This window comes from Periplaneta americana, chromosome 15 (genome assembly GCF_040183065.1).
Source record: "Periplaneta americana isolate PAMFEO1 chromosome 15, P.americana_PAMFEO1_priV1, whole genome shotgun sequence".
NCBI classification, from domain to species: domain Eukaryota; kingdom Metazoa; phylum Arthropoda; class Insecta; order Blattodea; family Blattidae; genus Periplaneta; species Periplaneta americana.
Window position 1 is genome coordinate 64,162,631 of NC_091131.1, and position 23,296 is coordinate 64,185,926.

At 34.7% G+C, this 23,296-nt stretch overlaps 1 protein-coding gene across 2 annotated transcripts in view; it reads left to right on the plus strand.

Annotated features, from left to right (window-relative positions):
• LOC138715021 (chymotrypsin-like protease CTRL-1) overlaps positions 1 to 23,296 on the plus strand; it is a 106,743-nt gene that overhangs the window by 52,459 nt on the left and 30,988 nt on the right. For both annotated transcript variants that reach the window (XM_069847418.1, XM_069847419.1), the window contains exon 2: positions 17,642 to 17,701. In XM_069847418.1, the coding sequence (XP_069703519.1) occupies positions 17,682 to 17,701 (20 nt within the window). In that variant the 5' untranslated portion in view covers positions 17,642 to 17,681. The remainder of the gene's footprint in view (positions 1 to 17,641; positions 17,702 to 23,296) is intronic.

The window sequence follows — 23,296 nt, forward strand, 5'->3', positions numbered from 1 at the left end:
ATTGAATTTCTTTTCAGTTTTGTTTCTCATTTCTTTCTGTCTAAAAATTTGTATATCTTTGAAACCTCTGTCATAACTTATTTAATGATGTCTACAATTCTTTCCCACAGAATCTTCGACTGTTGATCAAATAAGTGGGTTTACCTATTCGTAATGGTTTTAACGGTTAGGGAAACGCTTTTCATCTGCAAACTAATATAGATCAAGCCATCAAAACATCATTATTTTTATCATTTTACCAGCAAACGATAGATCTAACCTATCCTCTTCCATATCACTTCCTTTAAATAGATCATAAAAGTTGGTTTTAAATAAAAGTAGTAGATAATATTTGCATATCTACAACGTCCCAATGTACAGTGGTCCAAAACACTAATCTAGCTGGGCAAAATTAATAACGTTTCTGCTACCCAACGGATTTTCATGAAAATTTGTACAATAGTTACAGGTTGCATATTTGTTTTGTATGCAAACTCTGATTACGTTTGTACTAGAGGAACTATCTTATTAGAGGGGGTGCATTTAGACAAAATTACCAACTTGTCACCTTTTCCATCAGATTTTCGTGAAACAAGACGAAACTAGCTATCCAGAAGCTTGGTTGGAAGGTTATTCTACATACCCACTTTACTCAATCAATGAGTTCTTTGAAATTGACATACATTTTTACATAATGCAGTTTTAAATGTTATGGTTGCTGTTTCTTAGTGTTTTCTTTTAGTAGTGAGATTTGGATTGAATTTAGTGGTGAATCCATTAATATTTAAATTTAAATGTAATAATAAACAAGAGCAAATTGCACTACTTTATGTGCATTTTCAAAGTTTATTATTAACCTCTGTTGCAGTATTCTAAATTAATTATTAAACATATGACAATTAGTACTTGATACTGTTTTTATCTAGTAAATATAGTACTTTTAACTTTATATTATATAATTTGTAAATATCTACATTGTTTTAATTAAATTTTTATATTCTGTATGTCCAAGATTGTAACACTGACAATGTCTATAGTGAAATTTTTCATTCAATGACAATAAAGATGATTATATTATTATTATTATTATTATTATTATTATTATTATTATTATTATTATTACTATTACTATTATTATTATCCCATATTCTCCCTACCTTGTGCCCTCAGATTTTCACTTTTCCGTTCTCTATTTAAGAATCTTCACGGGAACTCCTTTGATAACGAATATGCTTTACAAACCTGGCTTGACAATTTCTTTAACTGATCAAAGAAAACTACCCCAGTGTAGGCAGAGTATCATACATAATCTAGGAGAATACATTACTGATTAATTTCTGTCTTTTATTCATCTCAAGTAAAAACTTTTGCCACAGCAAAGAAATGAAGCGCTATACGATGACACAGTGTTGCACTTCTTGCTGTGTAACTCTTGAGGACAAGGTATGTATGTGTAATGTGGAAACTAACTACATGATCTGAGTATAACCACACTCCAGTTAACTTCACAATCTTCGACCATGCGTTCTCCCGCTCGGATGGAGGCGGGAGACGAACCCGCAACTTTCACACGGCATTGGCACACTCGCAAGGCCAATGTCGGCGGAGAAAGTCGCCCTTTCACTCGTCCGCTCGCTTATATAACACTCCGCGCTGCTGTGCCACATTCAACAGTTCCACGTACACAACCAACCAACACAATCCTGTAATCTTCTTACCGGTGACATTCACTCTGTCAGCACTGCCATCGTGCATCTTCATCTTAATCAAAAAGGCATATCACAACAATTACCATTATCACCACAACCACCATCTCTACCACGATACTTCGGACATTCCTGCAACACCAACAGCACAAGTTGCTATGTATGAAGCTACTTACGCAACCCACCGCAACATTAACATAGCCTCAAATCTCTTTCACGAAGCATTAAACACCATATGTCCTTGACTTGAAAACTGGTGCCGCACTGAACTACAACAAAATGAAAAGCAATGATATTTACTTTGTGTCGTCCTGCTAAACCTCCGTGAATAAATCTTGTAACCAATGCAACTCCGTAGAAACCAAAGGTGAAGCTGTAAAACAGTCATGTCAATTTTATTGATGTCCAAAGGCGCAAGCGCGCGCTTTAGAGCTCAGGAGAGCCTGAGCGCTTTACAGCGGAAAGGAAAGAGACAGACGAAAGAGGTAGTATATGCCACTTGGTCGAGCTATATAACAAGGATGGCCAGCACTGATTCAATGGATAAAGGGAAGAGAACTTATTAAAACTGTATCCATGTTAATTTTTAGATTTGTCTGAGAAGTATAAGTGCATTGTATGAATGTAAGTTTTAATTTTTTTAAATAATCGCATGGAAAATGTTTGTAAGGAAATGAATTAACAAAATAACTACTGTTACATCATAAGCAAAAGATATGTGCCCATGTGTTGTAAAAATGTCAGCTCTATAGCTTCAGCAGATTTCGAGAAAATAATTTATTATTCTGTTGATAGGAAGTTGATAGCACCTTAAAAGCATAATGTGATAAGAGTTTTGTTATGTAATATTATCTATCTATCTATCTATCTATCTATCTATCTATCTATCTATCTATCTATCTATCTATCTATCTATCTATCTATCTATCTATCTATCTATCTATCTATCTATCTATCTATCTATCTATCTATCTATCTATCTATCTATCTATCTATCTATCTATCTATCTATCTATCTATCTATCTATCTATCTATCTATCTATCTATCTATCTATCTATCTATCTCTCTGTCTGTCTGTCTGTCTGTCTATCTATCTATCTATCTATCTATCTATCTATCTATCTATCTATCTATCTATCTATCTATCTATCTATCTATCTATCTATCTATCTATCTATCTATTTATTTATTTAACCTGGTAGAGATAAGGCCATCAGGCCTTCTCTTCCCTTCTGCCAGGGGATTACAACTAAAATATTAAGAATTCAATTACAATTAATATTAAATTTACAAATACAATAAAAATCAAAGTACTTAAACATTAACTGAGTAATAAAATCTAGACAGTTTATTGTAAAAGTTACGAAGAGAGAAACATTTTTTTTATTAATTAAGTAAAAATTAAACCTACTCTATGCAGTAAGAAAATGCTTAATAAGTTTGTTTTTGAACGCTACTAAATTCCGACAGTCTCTGATGTCACTGGGTAGGGTATTCCGCGAGAGCGAGATTGTGTATGATGATGAATACGATGATGTCTTATGTGTTGGTATGGCTAGTATGCTGCTATTTTGCGTGCGTGTGAAGAGATTATGATATGATGACAGGTAACTGAAACGGGAAGCAAGGTAGGTAGGTAGGTGTAGAGGTGTGAAGGACTTGGAAAAGGAGAACAAGAGAATGAAAATTTCTACGTTCGTTAGTCCGTAGCCGTAGCCAGTTAGTTACAGTTAAAACATATACCTAGGTTACTTATGCTTTGTACTATAATATTGTTTCGATTAGTTCATTGATTACTTTTATAAGGCTAAAGATACGATCAATATCAATTCCAACTTATTATGTCATACTCAATCTCTTTTTTGGGATATCACTTTTCTTATGAATGATGTGTTCCATCCACTTAGTCAATCCCAGCATTCTCAAATCTTTCTTATTTTCTGGCTTTCTCTTAACCTCCGCATATGATCCATATATTTTAATATCGTGTATCATCTGATATCTTCTTCTGCCCTGAACTTTTATTCCCGTTTACCCCTTCCAGTATCCCCTAAATAAGTTCTCCCAAAGTCGAGATCTTCCTAAATCTCTTCCTCGTACCAGAGAACTGTCAGATTCACTCCTAGGTCCGTTTTCAAGATAAAATTTACGTATATACAAGAATTGCTCATGTAGTAGTAGCGATTGTATCAGCTGGTTCTCTATTGTGCAATTATGTAAGACAACTTTATCGCTACAACAAGCCTTACACAATTATTGTTTTCCATGAGACACATGGAAAGACTTGTGTCCCATTCCCTTAGTGCAAATTAATTATATAATGAGTATCACTTTGCGTGTGGTATGATTCTTACAATCATTGCTTAACCCAGGCTGTTTCCTGCAATTACTCTTTCCCAAAGTTGGTCTTATCAGATTACCATACTATATGTGTCTATCTAATTATTTAGGCTTCTCACCATTACGTTACATTCCAGACGCATTATCATATTATGCCAATTTTATTCTGAATGAGTTATATTACCGGTTGGTCTGTATGGTTGTGAAACTTGGACTCTCACTTTGAGAGAGGAACAGAGATTAAGGATATTTGAGAATAAGGTTCTTAGGAAAATATTTGGGACTAAGAGGGATGAAGTTACAGAAGAATGGAGAAATTACACAACGCAGTACTGCACGCATTGTATCTCCACCTGACATAATTAAGGTAAAGGTAAAGGTATCCCCGTAACATGCCATGAAGGCACTTGGGGGGCATGGAGGTAGAGCCCCATGCTTTCCATGACCTCGGCACTAGAATGAGGTGGTGTGGTCGGCACCACGCTCTGACCGCCTTTTACCCCCGGGAAAGACCCGGTACTCAATTTTATAGGAGGCTGAGTGAACCTCGGGGCCGTTCTGAAAGTTTGGCAACGAGAAAAAATCCTGTCACCACCTGGGATCGAACCCCGGACCTTCCAGTCCGTAGCCAGCTGCTCTACCAACTGAGCTACCCGGCCGCCCCTGACATAATTAGGAACATTAAATCCAGAAGTTTGAGATGGACAGGGCATGTAGCATTTATGGGCGAATCCAGAAATGCATATAGAGTGTTAGTTGGGAGGCCGGAGGGAAAAAGACCTTTAGGGAGGCCGACACGTAGATGGGAGGATAATATAAAAATGAATTTGAGGGAGGTGGGGTATGATGATAGAGACCGGATTAATCTTGCACAGGATAGGGATCAATGGCGGGCTTATGTTAGGGCGGCAATGAACCTCCGGATTCTTTAAAAGCCATTTGTAAGTAAGTAAGTATGAAACAACAATGTAGAACTTTTTGTCTTATGTTCTTCGGGTTTTCTTGACATTTTATTCCTCCTATATTCCAATATCGTCAAAGTTGCAACAGACTCTAATGGTCGCTACATTAAAAGCCTGCAGTACTTAATTATGATTTTTACACTTTCACAGTGTTAAATGTGGTGTACGATTTTTGAGCCTCTGTGAAGGAATGAATATGTAATTAATCTTCACAAAAAAATATATAGTTCTCTTCACTGGGAGGCCAGAGAAGAAATGTTGAATTCAAGGTTACATAGAGTGTGTTGAATTTATCAGCTATTTATATTTAAGTTGTACTCTTGCAGTTGTCTTGTATATTCTCGGTTGCTATGTTACGTTTGCTTAAAAATGTGACATCATCTTTGACCATCATAGAACGTGTATAACTTATTATTAATTTATATTAGCCATTGCTGCTATTGCTTACAAACTTCAACTGAAAAACTTCTAGAATAAAAAGAATAAGTGTTGAAAATACCGGAAAAAAGTGACAAGAGATTCATAGGATCCCTGTAACTGCCTGAAAGATTTATGCTTTCGATTGGCTGTTATTGTGATATTTCGATTTTTGAGGATTTTACTGTTATTTATAAGGATTGTGAATATTATTGAGAGTATGAGAGCGAAATAAATTTAATTTAGGCCTAATTTATATGTTCTGTTATGAATCATTATTTTCAGTTATTTCTTTACTGGCTATGTACCATATATCTGTACAAGTATTTACAATGGAATTACTGTGTTTCATCTGAATTAGTCCGTTGGAGAGTCATTATGATAAAAGAAATAAGAAATATACCTAATTCATGCAAATACCATATCAATGCAAGAATATGATACGTTTCTAAGCAAGTGGCATCAAGTTTAGTGCTACATACTAACTCATTGCCGTAGTTAAGCAAGTGACGTCATTTGTTGAAATTTTTGTAATGTTTTATCCATTTTTGTCTCGAGCATAAACGTTTTACGTCAAAATAAACTCCCTGTAGTCAGTTTGTTTTCCCAGGGTCAGGTGTTCTTGCGTTTTAGAGAAGTCAACATACTGTAGTTACTGAGCTCGACCAAGGTCACCAGCTGACGCATATATGCTTGAGCGGGTTATGGATAAAACATTGAGATATTCCCTTTCAGATGACGCAAACCGAGAGTAAGTATAATAAATACTTTCAGAAATATAATTTCTTTATTTTGGTTACATTTCATTCGAATACACAGTATTATTTTCATGTTCCACTGGCAAAGACATCGGCGTAATATCAGGGCATATGCTTATGAAGTATGCTTATATTCTGTTTAATTCATTGTTTTTAATAAGCTGTCTGTGTATTTTAATTGATTCCCTTTAGTTCTGCTGACAACTGCTTCTACTTTCTTAGGATTCGAACAGCTGTAGTTTCTTGGGGTGCTATGCATAGACATTTCGCTAGCCCGCGCTACGAGCGTGCTAAACTAGCCCCGGCTATCGACTGATTACTTGTACAGGATTCATATCATATCATGTCGCTAACACTGGTTTATGAATACGAAAAACGTTAGTTCGCTGAGCATCCACCGGAAGCCAGCGCTAAGAATGTCTATGAATATGGCCCTTAAACATTAATCATCGGACCTACAATATGTTCACATGGTATTTTTTGCTCAAAATGATCTACAGAACTGATTTATAAAGTGCGGATCATAATTTATTAATCATTTTATATTTTAATTAGTCTATTACATAATTTTCTTAATTATCTATTTGATGGTTTTTTATCCTTCTTTACAAGCATATTCCATTACAAAAATGCAATACTACATGCTAATAGATTACACATTGCAATATTGCTAACTCTTCCGAATACAATGTATACATATTATTGCTAGCCTATTCTACTTCCCCTAAATTTACTATTTACAACGTGTTAACATCTATGTTACTGTTGAATCTTTAAAATACATTGTACAACACTTTTTAGACCCTATTCTGTTTTTCTGTTTACAAATTAAAAAATGAATCGATACTATTTTTAATTATTTTAAACATTATGTTTAGAAGTATGCTATTTAACAAATGAACCTATTTTCCTTAAATTTACTATTTACAACGTGTCAACATCTATCCATTTGATGGTTTTTGAAAAACAAATAATCTTCCTTGCTGATTACTGATAATGTATACGCTTCTGACCAGGCACGACGGCCCATGTTTGAATCACGGGAGTAGTTGTATGCCCCTCGTCTTGTAATTGTTCTGTGCTGTCTCGGCGGTGAACTAGCGTTGTGCTGACTTCACGTTCAGGAAGGTCAGCATTGTGTAGTTGACTTATATTGGTTCTGATGTTAAGTTAACACCTTTAAAATGATTGCATTTTTATAAAAAGGGGTCCGAAAAAAACTTTGAAAGCAATAAATAAATAGCGGTGCACTCATTACTACGTCATAGTGATGAGAAATATTATATGACCTGTAAAACAACAAGTACTTCATTCCAATTGTCAATTTTAACCGGTTGTACCTAATGGTCAGAAAAGTCTGGTTTGTATTAGAGAGCCCCAAACAAGTTAGAAGAGAGATAATAGAGTGGCCATCGCGCCACCATGTTTAAAGAAAATTTAAAGTGCATCCGCCATTAAAATAAGCGCTCAAACAAAGTGGGCGTGACGGTAAGTAAGGCTGGAGTCGAGCAGTTGTCAAAATTTCGTTTGCATAAATCAGTTAAAATGAAGTGGAAAAACATAGTGTTTCGTCAAAAATTTGATTTACGTGCTAGTAACTTAATCTAAAATACAGAACTTATGAACGATAAATTTAAAACACTTGGGCTATTCCTGGATGGAAAGCTTAAAGAAAAACCTAACGGGGCAAAATTGTCACTTATGTACGTACGACAAGAGCTGCAGCAAATATACTGAAGGAAATGTTAATATTCTTAAGTTTCTTTTTAAATGCGAGCTGCAAGACTGTCTATAAAATGAACGAGTATGATTCGGATGATTTTATTAAATTGTTTTCCCAGTCTCTACGAGTTGCAGAACTATTTATTATACCATAAGATATTATAGAATGAAAGTAGACCCTAACTGTAGAAAAAAACGTTACCTCTAAGCTTGTAACTTGAGTAAAACATGACACAACATACTTTTATTTTCCTTAAGTGAAAACCAATATACTGTATATCCAATAGTTTTGATTACTATTAATTCTGTCAAATGTCATAGCTGTTTCTCCAGAAAAGCTACACCAAGTAAGGCACAATAATTTTATTTTGTTTTACTGACTTCTGTGAGATGTATATAGTGATTAACACGTGGTTTAGTTTGGCGCAACAAATACTTTGAATATAAAAATCACTTTATCTGCATATACTAAAGTACGGTAAATCTTTACAATAGCGTTACTAAAGCAAGGCAATTAGCAAGGATTCCCTTCAAAAACACTAAGGGATAGCATGGAAGAGAGGGGGGTTTGGGTGGATTAGTGACACTCCTATACAATTGTGAGTAGCCTAATTATATGTAAGGCATACCAAAAGTCTAAACTAACCTACAAAAACTCGCCTTTTCTGTGATCAGTATGGAAACGCAGGAAATGAGATATGAAGCCTTCCCAGCAACCTATTCATTCCACCTCAACGGAGCAATCCCGCCTGCCCGCACCTCTTTGCCGGACCCCACATTCACATGAAATTTCAATCTTTATTTCTGTGCCAAATTGTTGTCGGCACTCAATTTTTCTTTTGTTTACGGTACATATGACTCGACTAGAAGCCAAGTACGTAAATACAGTTTCTTATTCTTTAAAGTGAACCTGCAAGAAAAGAAAAATACTGTTCACTCTGTAGAGCAGTGGTTGCCAAAAATCACGAAATTGTGACGTAATAGAAATGCAACCCGCACACCATGGTCGCAGAGAGAGGAGTGGAGTGGGTATCTCCTCAGGTAATGCAGTGAATAGCAGTGCAGAGACGGACTGTGACCAAAAAACAAAAACAATATAATATTCTTCTTCTTATTAACTACACACACATTTTTCCGCGATAACTTTTATCCTCCTGTTCATTACTTATGTATTATTAATAAAATAAAGTATATTTTCTTATTTACCATAAAAAGAACGTGTACTTCACATCAGCAGATATTTGAAATTAGAAAAACGTACCAGGCTTGTCACGAAGTTGTAAATTACTCTACATACTTCAAAAAAACGTCGAAGTATTTTACCCTGATGAAGACATAGAAACCGATATTTTTAATTGTTTGTTTATTAATGAAATATTCAAGTTACACTACATACGTCGGAAAAAAGTCGAAGTATTTACCCCGATTAAGACATAGAAGCAGATTCTTTTTATTGTTGGTTTATTAATGAAATATTTAATTTACAGGTAAGGGCGTGGTAGTCTTTATATCAAGAAGAATAATGACAACGTACATTATTCTTTTATACTTCATTTAAAATTTTACAACAAATTAAGTATCTCATATTTTTACCATTTGCACAAAAGAAATATTTTTGCTCCCATGCTCCTTAAAATTAAGTTTTTATATTATCTGTTTTCTGTTTTGGAAAAAAACATCGAAACATAATACTATCTTACACACTTGTAACATTACATGTGTAGGCCTACGTCCGCTGCTAATAAATGTCTTGTCTCATATCGAAGTGAAGGCTGTAAACAGAGGGTGGAGGTATGATGCCATGGTTACGCTCGAGTGGAGACAGGGGCATGTGTCGCGACACAGCTTTTGGCGATCACTGCTGTAGAGTATGCCAGGCTTTGTTACACATTTACACATGAAAAAAAATGCTGCTATTTAACAAAACTATGGACTTAACTTCATACAATTTGCCTGAAATATGATATAAATGTTATGTTTTATTTAACGACGCTTGCAACTGCAGAGGTTTTATCAGCGTCGCCGGATGTGCCGGAATTTTGTCCCGCAGGAGTTCTTTTACATGCCAGTAAATCTACTGACATGAGCCTGTCGCATTTAAGCACACTTAAATGCCATCGACCTGACCCGGGATCGAACCCGCAACCTTGGGCATAGAAGGCCAGCGCTATACTAACTCGCCAACCAGGTCGACAATATGATATATCCTTTGTCTTTTTTCTTCTGCCATTACAGTTATATGCAGCACCCACAGGAGGCGTATATATATTTTTTTTCGTAGCGCATATCTCCGTATACGTAACGTTGTAAACAGACGAAATTATACGACGGAGGGCGCTTATTTTATTACTGCCGTATTTCACCGCGGCACTGCTAAGAGCGCTGTACAAGCCAACTTGGCCGCTATGGTGTATTTCTTCTAACTCGCTGGAGAGCCCACTTCCATTTGAACTTCCAGGTATTACAAATCTGGCAAAGTTCAAAATCCTCGAGTTTTAAGACAATACGACCCTGAAGATGCAACCTGGAAGTAGTTTCTCAACATAAGCATGAGTCTTCTTCTTTCTTTCATATATTAAGCCTAATGGCCTGTTACGGTGTCCATTTCACCGTTTTAGCGGATTGCCTGAAGATCTATTTCCTCGTGGAAGTTAACTTATCATTCCTCAGAAGTAATTTCAAGAACATGACATTTCTATTTGATTCTGTAATTTTGAATATTTTCGAAAATTGAATTACTTTCAATACTTTTAAAATGTCGAGTTTCAGTATTTTTCTTATTGTATAAATTTGTCTAGGCCTTTACCTGCACTAGTCTGTAATTCCGAAGAATAACTCCAGCAGTAATAATAATAATAATAATAATAATAATAATAATAATAATAATAAGAAGAAGAAGAAGAAGAAGAAGAAGACAAAAGTATAATAATAAGAGTATTATTATTATTATTATTATTATTATTATTATTATTATTATTATTATTATTATTATTCGTGCTCAAATAAAAATAGAGCGTTATAACTTACGCTTGATGGGTGGGACTAAATACCAAAATTAAATAATGAAACGAAACACACCCAATGACTTGCTGTCTAGGCCGCCACGGGTCTGTGACGATGCGACAGGGCGAGGCGGGGTATGTTTTTGTTTCTCTGTCATCTAAATGCTCTTTGACCTGATTCGTCTCTCTTCGTGCACGGTACAGGTGGTCTCAATGACAATGGGATATTTTTCAGACACTTCTGATAGAGGAATAATAAAAAAATGCAATATAGCAGTTAAAGGGAAAGTATCTGTGTATGCCACATGATCAATTTTTTGGCAGAAAATGGAGCACAAGTTTCTCACCTCTTCATCTCATCGAAAATTATTTTCTCGCAGTTTCTTTGCCTTAGTTGTAAATGTCCAAAAATCGCAATGAGCTGAGCTATATGGTGTGTGTTCTTTTAGAGGCCCTTTGATTTCTATGAACAGTCCAACTATTACTCCAGTGTTTTCTCTCAAGAAAACTGGCGTTTCTCTGTCACTGCGTTCTTCAGATGGCAACTGAACAGGTTAGCGTAATATTTCCCATTGATATTTTTATCTGGTAATCAAATACTGTATATGAAATCCTCTGGCATCAAAGAAAAGTATCATCGTGATTCCAACAGAAGAAGGATTGCGCGGGGAGATTCCGTATGTTTCTATTTGAAGATATAATATATGATAATCCGATCGGATCCGTGATGCAAACAGCTCATGAAGGGCCAAGGTCGTTGACCTAACATCCACATGCTTCAACAGAGGTGAACGATCATCCAACTAGAACAGAGATAGCGTGTAGTCAGCCGTTATAGCCGGTTTTCGAAACCGGATTTCGCTATGTATTGTAGCTCCCCAAATTCATAATGATGTTGGATGGGCACCGGTCCCGTACACTGACAGAAATTTTATGAGAAAATTCCTTTTCCACGAGGACTTAAATCAGTGCTCATTCCGTAACGCGAGTCCTAGGCATGATGCCCCAGACCACGATGCTACGGCGACGCACTATACATGATAATAGGCTAAGGGCCGGTATTATAAACGCCGTTTAAACCTTACGTTCAGTTTAAACTGAAGTTTTTCGGTCTGCTTCGTATTATAAACCTTAACTACCAGTTAATCTTGAGTTAACTTGAGTTTAACTTGATCGGCAGCTCTCTGCCGTTTAAAATGCAGTTCAAGGCTCAACAGTGCAAGATGGCGGTACCCGCAATACACATGGATATTGCAGATGTTTTCCAAGAACTTATGAGTGACGATAAGTGAGTGCTCAATATTACTGAACGACCACGGCAGCCGAGAATTTTTTGAAATAGAGTGCACTACTTTGAAATATACATAAATAAACATAAGTTTTAAAACAGATTGAGGCTTTCGAAGCAGATAGTCCTAACCTTCAGAATTAGGATTATAGCCCTAACCTTGTTCCTAAAAATTGAAACTCGGATATAACATGCAACAGAAAAATGAGAACGTGCAAAAATATGTGTTTTAGGGTTTGAATCTAAGGATTATTTGAAAAGATAAATTATTTCTTTTTCATTTTTGAAAACATTCTGTTGAATCTCTGCATGAGTTACTAGTTGCGCTGCGCAATTTTTCCTCTAGTAGTAGGCATACTGAAAAGGATGGAAGATTTCGAAGGTGTCCATAAATCTATTGCGCATTGTACTGTGTGTGGCGGACAGTCTCCTGGTGAGATTTACTATAGGGCCTGATTTACAAACACTAATAATATTATCTAATTTTACTAGACTCATAACAATAATTTTATTGTTTGACTAAATTCTGTTTCTAGACAACACATAAAATACGCACACTAATATTATTACTTCATTACTCAGTTGATTCTGTATGGAGGTACGTCGCGGATGGTCATGCAAGGTTTAGTTTGGTCGCATTGTGTTTGGGAGTTCAACGTTGGTAGCCAGCGTTAAGAAACTATTTGAGGTTAAGTCTGACAAGCATACTGAAGTACGCGGTATTGGTCCTCTTTAGGTTTTATTATGATACTCTCTCTGATATCGAAGAACAAAGATGTTTCTTAATGAAGATTCTCCACGAGCGTCGGCTGTTTTAAATCAATAATATAATTAAACAATTGCGATCGTCTTCTTTTCTTTTCTAGCAGTAATAGCAATCGTATTCCGCTACGGTTTAACTTAACCGAGAGACTGTAATACGGCACGTTGAAATAACTCACGGTTAGGTTTAACTTAGGTTTAACATAATCTTTAGATTAACCGTATTTATAAAACCGGGCCTTACAGTTAAGAAAATAGTCGATCAATGCAGAATTGTTTCACGATATCCATATGTTATGTAAGTTTTTTCTGTGTCATTATTAGTGAGATCATGTGACACTCGTCTCGAACAAACAACAGTAATTTCAAAACATATATATGGTTACAGTATGATGAGTCTGATTTCTTAACATTCAAAGGATACACACAATTCAAGTAGCGATAAGCTTCTATGTTCAGCCATTAGCTCTTGTGCTCTCTTTCACCTCATTTGTAACGACTGAAGACCATTCCACACATTCTCTTCTCCATTGTTATAATGTTTCCACTACTCTACTACTTTGAAACCGCAAGACTTTCCTGTAAATTTTCTTTGTAACAATTGTAATGAATGAGATAGTTTGTAAACCACTTTTCCCAGGTAAAACACACAATAACACTGACTCGAAATTGGCGCTCCACTGACGACTTATTTAGCTATACTTCCGCTATTTTAGAAAAATATATTAAATGGCAATGGCTCAACGTCAGCAAACGAAAGATAAAATCAATACTTTACTAAGAATGTAAACACATGAGTTATGTTATTATACATTAGGAACAGTTACGCATAGTTTACAATTCCTTATACTATTATCTCTGCTTTATGTACGATTACAACTATGGAGCCACCGGCATAGGTAACTCAGAAGGTTAAGAGCTTTTGTCTACCGATCCGGAGCTGTGCTCGGACATGGATTCCTACTTGGGCTGTTTACTCGGTTAGGTTTTTCCCGAGGTTTTCCAGGCTCTCACTTACCCGGAAAAATTCGTTCGGTTCGTTCAGATTTTTATTATAGTATCGCTTACTTTTCGAATTGATCATCAAATAGCGTTACAATTGAAGGGGTCACAACCAGAGTGGACCAGTCCACCAGTGGTCAGTTTTTGGATTAATACAATCTCAGCACAGTATAGGGAACATACAGTAAAGACACCTAAGCCATTTCGTGGGAACAAATTCAGAGTGCGCATGTCACGAAACCGGGTGTATTATCTGGAACCTCCACCAGATGGATCTCCGTATACGACAGGGCTGGCATAATTTAATATTAACTGAAAACATTCATTACCCAACTTATAACAATTTTAAAGACATGAGGCAAAGGAATGGCAATATAACCATAATAATAATTACTTCCGTATGCAATCATTATGAAAATATTCACTAATTGACGCTAACGTTCAAGTCACTGTTTGAGGCTTATGTTGGCAAAATTGATCCAAGTACAACATAATACATTATGGCGTCCGTTGTGGTGAAGCGCGAACATGAACGTCAATAATGGATATAAGTATTTTGACTTCCTAGCGACATAATATTAATGATAGATAATATACATACAAGATTATTTGTGTTATTGACCAATAAAATAAATACATACATATTTTACTAATATTTTGATAGTGGTTTGATACTAGCGACATAATTGGATTCATTGAGAACTAGACCTTATTGATCTTGAATTTAGCACCAACAACATCAAAGGTGCCGACAAGAGTTGTCTCTACTGATTCTTCTTATACTGTGATCTCAGATGAAGGAAACTTAGATTTATTCATTGCCATAACAAACAAAGGCCATAACTCATTTGTTACTCCACAGAGGGCAGCATTTCCTATGGAAGGTGAAGGTTGCTAAGTATGAGACAGGAACTTTAAGACTCAATTTCTCAAAATTATCCCAGAAGGACTTGGTCCACCCTGGTTTTGAACCCCTCAATTTACCGCTAAATTACATTATTTCATTGTAGTGTTCTGAACTGAACCTGGAAATAAAATGAATAGCTCTGTAACTTAAACTATGAAGAACATAGGCTACTTGATACGCCTATATTCAATATTTTCCTAATCTCATTCCGTGTGTTCCTTTTGCATACTACATACAACTAATTATAATTTGATAAATTGTAAAGCGCTTCATACTGTTGGACTACAAAATGACACAGATTGGATCGTTATGTCATTTCTGATGGATGTTTGTACACACATTTAAGTATTCAGTTTATCGTATTTTCTCTCTGTGATGTGGTTAAAACGAAATTTCTAGTTTGTCATCTATTGATAGACACGTGATGAGAATGATTGCCATACTCTCGCATGAACTCTTTCCAAGTACGAATACTATATAATATTGCTTAATAATATTGTCTTTCTCCTTAAGTAATCAACATTTCAATTTCAGTTCTGCTGTATTATTTTTACCAAGTTGCGTTGTTATGCTTTGATGTCTACCTTTTTCGACCACTTCACAGGCTGCTAGGATATATTTTGTATTTGTATTTATTTTGCTAATAATTGTAATATAAAATATAATATAAACAGATAAAACTTTATCTCACCACTGAAAGAGTAGAACTCGTGATTAGGGGCGGATTCCTGAATGTATATGTATGTGTATATATATATATATATATATATATATATATATATATAATATTGTTATATATTATTATTACGATGTACCGAAGTACATACGATATTTCCGTGCAGAAATTCTGCGCCATCATATGATGAAAGATGAGTGGAACGGAGAAAAATTCTCTCCGGCACCGGGATTTGAACCCGGGTTTTCGGCTCTACGTGCTGACGCTCTAACCACTAAGCCACACCGGATTTCTATCCCGATGTCGGATTGAATCCTCTCAGTTTAAGTTCCACCTCTAGTGGCTACCCTCATACACTGCGTCATAGATGTATGACAATGGCACAATGTCCACACATGTGCAGAGGTGTACTCGTTATGAGTGACTAAGTGGCCAGGATCCGACAGAGTAAGTAAATTAAGAAGTATATAATACAATTTATCTTATATCTACTACGCAATAAGAATATATAAATCTAAATTTACAATTTTTCAATATTTATAAAATCCATACATAACTTTTTAAATTTAATATTAGAACTATTATAATTGACAAGATTAAGATATTTAAATATAAATTTGTTATATATTCTTGGGCATAAATTACTACTATGATTAAATACTGTAGCAGTGTTGAATTTTGGTTCAAGCAATCTTAAAGAATAACTATGAGAGTACAATTCAAAATTATTTCGATTTTTATGTACGAATTTTATTAATGCAATATAATAAATTTGTCTTATTTTAAGAACATTAAAGTCTAAAAACAATTTTTGAGATGGAAAATCAATAGGTTTATGAAGACATATTTTAATTATTTTCTTCTGTAATAAATAAAGTGGATTAAAATTGGTTTTAAATAAGCTACCCTATCCTATAGGCTAATGTCATACATAATTACCTATTGAAATAAAGTTAAGTATATTGTGCGTAATAAATTTATTGACAAGTAATTCTTCAATAAAATAAAATAAAATGATATATTATTTTACGTAATATATTACAAAGGTAATTAATGTGTCGATTCCATTTTAAATGACTGTCGAAAATTATGCCTAAATATTTAACTTCAGAGCACTCCTTAATAATCGAACATTTACATTTTATAATGCAGCATTCAGAGTTACGTAATTTAATACTTAATGTAGGAGGTTTGTTACATTTTTCAGATAATGGGAATGGAATAATAATTATGGTTTTATTTTCGTTGATAGAAAGGTCAAGAACTTCTGTTTCTGAATAACTCTGTTTGTATTTGTCGTCTTGAACGTCCTTATATAATTACGATAATAATTTTTCGAGGTTTTTAATCAGTTCATTACTAATATAGTTACTAACAGCTCTATTTTTCCAGAAATAATATGTCCCTTTATAAGCCCTTCGATTGATCGTTTCATTAATAGGTATATGTTGAAGCATATTAGTATATGGTGTCATTTTGAGGTTTCTTTTCCTTTCTTTTTATTTAATCTATAGGGTAAAATGTTAAGAAATCAACTCGATTCTTACGTACCAGATTTTTACGAAATTTAATATTTAAAAATGCATCATTAAAAGATTCATTGTAGTAGTTTAAATATTTTAAAAAACTAGCTATTTTATATTTTGTGTGAGTATATAATTTCATCAACTGGATACTAATTGGAAGATCCCGGGTTGAATCACGAGTGACAGCGTGAATTTTCTCGTTACCAAATTTCTAGAACGACTCAGGCGTCCACTCGACCTCCTGTCAAATTGATTACTTGATGTTTCCCGGTGCTAACAGGTTGTTGAGCGTGGTGGCGACCACCTCATTCAAGTGACAAGGTCACAAAAGCGTGGAGCTCTACGTTCATGCCCCTATGCGTCTTCATGGCTCCAAGGGAAGAGTTTTATGTAATTTCATGCAGACTGAATGTTGTCCGCTATAAATTTCTAATCCACCTATTTGAAATGCAGGTTTCAGAGTCTTGTAGATATTAATTAAACATTAAAAATTACACAAAAAAGTAATATCAAAACTGCTACAATCCATGTCTAACATGTCTGCCTTCCACCAAACTGAGAGTATTAAATTTACCGCTCTCTTCTTTTGCAGGCGTCAGCGCCAGCAGTTCCTACACTCTCCGCTTTGCACCATGACGCTTAGCTGTAGCAGGTAAGTTGCGTACAGGGCATGAAGAAAGAATCTGTGAAAAGAAAGACGTGAGATGAAGTTGATCTCTATGTTATGTACATATTTCTCTGTTGCACAGACATGGCAAGAATATGTACACTAAACACTTCAAACGCGACAGAAAAAACAGTACTTAAGTAACTTGACAGAGTACGTTAATTTAAGTAGCCACTCCACTTTTTTATTCTTCTACTTCAGGCGCCACAGAAACATCTACATGTTTCGATCTACTAGACTCCCACATGATGGGTCTCCCTCACTGTGTTGTCAGTACGATTTAGGGTCACCGCAGAGACGTCACAGGACAAGTACTACAGAAGGGACAAGGACCGTTTATTCAGGAAGTTCAAACTCTATCAACTGAGCCATGTCGGCGGAAATTTACTTGGTTACTTTTGCTTATAGCTATAGTCTATGTGTTTCCATTTATTTATTTATTTATTATTATAGGTTTTTTTTTTCTATAGCTACTTAACACCTGATGAATAAGCAGATACAAATAATAGGGTAAAAATGTTGCTACATCATGTATAAAGCATAGGAGAAAATTGTACGTTTTTTTTAATTAACTTACTCGGCACACCAGCAATCTTCTTTTTGTTTCATTGTGACGCCATCAGTTTATTTATTTTCTATTATCTCTTTATAGAATTTCTCAACAATATCGAGCAGAAATTAATTTCCGTATGCGATGAAATTTGATGCTCTTCCTCTTTTAATTTCTTTCCTTTCCACCACTACTTATTTCAGAAAATTATAAATATAAAATTGGCCTACGTTTATATGTACGCGAATAAATACAAATTGCAAATATTTATACAATATTTTATAATACCACTTCGAAAAATCAACTAGTCACTGCCTCCTGAATACTATGATGAACTGCTCCAGAGAGGAAAAATGGCTAAACAAACATGCGGCAAATAACCGCGGTTTCGTAACCAAGCGAAGTTGATGGTACTTCGGTTTATATTCTTATTGGTTAACCATGTCTATCTAACCATGCATTCTAACTGAGATTGGTGCACTCGGTCATAAGACTTGTTTGGTGACTTTCTGGAAAACCTTCCAATCATTCCCTTATTCTTATAAGCGATACTTTACTAAGGAGACAATAGTAAAATGCGTTACAAGAGCGGTATGTTGAAGTTTTCATGTTCGAGGAAAAGTTTGAAAAAGCGAAACGTAGTTGAGCTTTTTTAATTTCCGAGAATTGAAAGAAAACATACCGCTCGTGTATCGTACATTATGTTGTGCGAAGATCGTTTATTACATACCTGAAAGAGGAATTTCTAATTAGTTGCAATGAAATCTCCATCTTGGTTTCTGTTCAATGACGGCAAATTTGTAAAAGAAAAATATCTATCTTCAACATTGTTGCTTTAAAATGTTTTCTGTGTTTACTATACTCCAGCAAGCCGTGATATACGTCTGTCTTTTTTTTCCCCCAGTCCATAAATGCGAACTTAAAACAAACGGTAAGGTTATGTAATGATTTATTTTTCATTTTAATATTTTAACAATATTATTTATATAACATATTGCAGTAATAACATCGGCATCTGGAATCTTGTTGATTTTTTCACGGCTTCCTTAATGTTACTTGCATCACGAATCCAGTAACTTAAGTGGAGTTGTAGAGTTTACTTAATTTTTGCAAATATTTAAAAACAATAATTAACAGTGCAATTTAGGTGAAATTGCAGTGGTAAGTTTCCAATTTATAATTATTACTATATTGAACGTCTCTAAAAATAATATGTTAGAAGCCTAAAGCAGTAAAATCAATATGTCACTTAAGCGGTAAGAAGAGGGAAATTGTTATGTGTGTTAGGTTGGGAATACTGAATGTGGAATTTTAGACTTACTGAGGATTGGTTTTGTGCGGAAACCAAGCAAATACGCATGAAAAATTTAAATTATCATCATCATCATCATCATCATCAAACAACATCGACATCATGTACTGTCACATACTAGGCCTAGTGAGTCATCATAATTTCGACGCGTATTCTTAAAGCCAGCAGCGTCTCTTCGGAGTAATGAGTGACATATGATTCAAGACTGCGGTTGGACGTGTGTTCGAATCCCACTTGGATTGAGTGCACGGTTGGATTTCTTCCGAGGTTTTCTCCAACTGTGAGCGGAAGTCAAATAATCTCATGGTGAATGCTCCCAACTCACCTCGCTATCACCAATTCCCTAAACACTAGATGACATCGCGGTCGATTCAACGTCGTTAAATAATCTATAATAGTACTCCAGGCTGCTCCTTCCAATCGGTTTGTATTTCAAAATCTGTTCTGAAAAACAGCTAGCATCCGTTATTCTAACTTGATATTATCAACATGTATGGAAATGTTATAATTTATTTAAACTCTGTCTTCATTCTGAATGCCTTACAACCGTTGATTTGGCTTATCAACTTAATTTCTGAAACTTGGAGCCTTTTTTATTATTTTTAACTTTTTTTTAGCCTAGTTTCCAAATATCATTGGTATTCAACTGTGACTAGCAAATACGTACACGAAATGAAAATTCCATATTCAAGATCTGTGGGCTGGAAAAAGAGATCGAGAGACATTTAATCTATGGTTGTTACATTGTTTCGGAGGCCAGTACTCTACTGCACTTATAACCAACGCCACGGCCTAAGACAAAGCGAAGATGTATGAATTACTTAGAACGGTACAATCCGATAATATAACAGGCCTTTAAATGGATCAATTGTTAGGCCTATAACTTCTTTCTTAAAATGTTAATATACTAAAGGGGATACTGGAATCTGGCCTGTAAATCTTATTGTTTTTACTTTTTTTGTTTATTTTATTGTTGTTTTGAGGACAAACATTTCGCCATCTTAAGATACTACAGATTACAGCCTATTTATTTCAGTGTGAATGTTCATTTACATTTTATTTTACACACAGATTTGTCTGTTAAAATCCCTCCCAAAAAGTTCATAATAACTTTAGTTTTGTGTTTCTTTATAGAATTTTAGGTCGAATTCCGGGGCATTTTCTCTAAATTATGTATCACACTGCTTCACCTACAACAATCTAGTTATCCGCAAATGCATAGTGTGTAGAGTGAAATTTCTATTTACTGGCATCATTCCATGAATTCACTATCAATGCTAACGCACAGGTATAAATAAAATTCAATATTCGAAAGTTCAATGGACACTGTTTATATTTTCATGATTCAGTTCATTTCGTGCGGCAGATGTTAGCAGTCTGCAGTGACTGCAATGCTGAGGACAAAATCGCACAAGAACAAAACAAGTAAACTACGGGAATAAGTCAGAGCTCTGGCTTGGAAGGAAAGCAGTAACATGGGAGAAAGTGGCACGTGCCGGTCCAAGCCTGCCAACCTTGCACTTTCACACATGCGCCACGTCCCATGGCTATCATGTTTAACAGTTAGCTACTGTTCAAGACCCACTAATACTATAATATAAGAAATTTATATTTTTTCTATATCATATACTCTAAATATTACAACTAAGCATATAATTTCACTCCTGTAACTTTTTTAATGTATGTTGTTATACGAACGGTCAAAGTATTAATTTTCCACTCTGGAGACTCCGATTTCAAACTCCTGTGAGAGTCAAAATTTAACTTGTAGTGAAAATAGACTCATTGAAAGAGATTTTTCCAACTTGGTCTCTTTCTCCAAATACCCCTTTTAATCAATTCTTTTGTCTTCACTATCATCCTTATTAGTAAGAATGAAAGACATCTTCACTGTGTCAAATTTCACTAGGAATCCGTAGACGAACGTTCTATGAAGAAGAACACTTAAAACACTAACGTTATTAGCAACGTCTAAGGCCGTGTCTCAAAGCTACATTTTCAGCTGAAGTGAACTAGATTGTTGACTTAATAGCCGGATGTGACATCAGAAGTTACGATCCAAAGTTACGTAGTGAATAGCAATCAAGTCCGTAGTAGCTAGTAAACGAAAATGCTTGCTTGATTGTTCACTTGTTCACTAAACAAACATGGATACGTCATCAGCAATTGGGGTTATGATACCTAAAAATGCTTTGGAAGTGAAATAATGAAAAATATAATGTAGATAAAAAGTTAACTTTAAATATTGGAATTGTTCATACTTTCTTTACGATGTTTTAAATATCGTTGTAATATATTAGATCCTTATCCTTTCCACAGGACTCGTAATGAAGCAGCATTAGGACACTGCCCTCTTAATTCAGTGCTATCATCAGTGATATGGTTTTTTTTAGAAAAATAGTCTGTGAAGAATGCCATGATTCAAGCATACATTTCCAAAGCTTTCTAGTGTATAGATTACAAGTCACCTAGTTGTTAGTCACTAGTGTGTAGTATGGACTTGAGCTTTGAGACACAGCCTAAGTACTCGGATATTATACAATATCACAAAGAAATTTTCCTAGTGGGGATTCACTTATGTTCACTACACAAAGTCCATGTGAACCTGTCATATAATAGAAAGTAGGCCTATACATCATTTAACACTTTTTAATGTAACTGTGTGTGTATTAATTTTATCTATTAAATATAAGTCTTGAAGTCGGTACTGCAATAAATACTAGAATTACTGCTAGTTCAATTGTAATAAATTACGTAAAATAATATATTATTTTATTTTATTGAGAAATTACTTGTCAATAAGTTTATTACGCACAATATACTTAACTTTATTTCAATCGGTAATTATGTTTGGAATTATAGGATGGGGTAGGTTATTTAGAACCAATTTTAATCCACTTTATTTATTACAGAAAAAAATAATTAAAATATGTCTTCATAAATCTATTGATTTTCCATCTCAAAAATTGTTTTTAGATTTTAATGTTCTTAAAATAAGACAAATTTATTATATTGCATTAATAAAATTCGTAGGCTACATAAAAATCGAAATAATTCTGAATTGTATTCTCGTATTTATAAAACAAAACGTATGAATTCTTTAAGATTGTTTGAACCAAAATTGCAACACTACTACAGTATTTAATCATAGTAGTAATTTAGACCCAAGAATATATAGGGGAGAGTCGGGTAGTATCGGACATCGGGTAATATTGGACAGTGAGTTTCTTTCATCTACCACCATATGGCAGTACCTGAATGACATGGTTACGTTTCTCTATGAGACATCACAGAAACATAATCATGTCAATCAGGTACTATCATCGTGTGGTAGTTGAAAGAAACTCACTGTCCGATATTACCCTGCTGGGTAACTTTCGGTGCTGGACCCCGGACTCATTTCACCGGCATTATCACCTTCATATAATTCAGACACTAAATAACCTAGATGTTGATACAGCGTCGTAAAATAACCCAATAAAATTTTAAAAAAAAGATATTACCCGATGTCCGATACTACCCGACTCTCCCCTAGCAAATTTATATTTAAATATCCTAATCTTTTCAATTCCAATAGTTTTATTATTCAATTTAAAAGTTATGTATGGATTTTATAAATCATGAAAAATTGTAAATTTAAATTGATATAATCTTATTGTGTAGTAGACATAAGACAAAATGTATTATATACTTCTTAATTTCAATTCAGGAGTCCGCC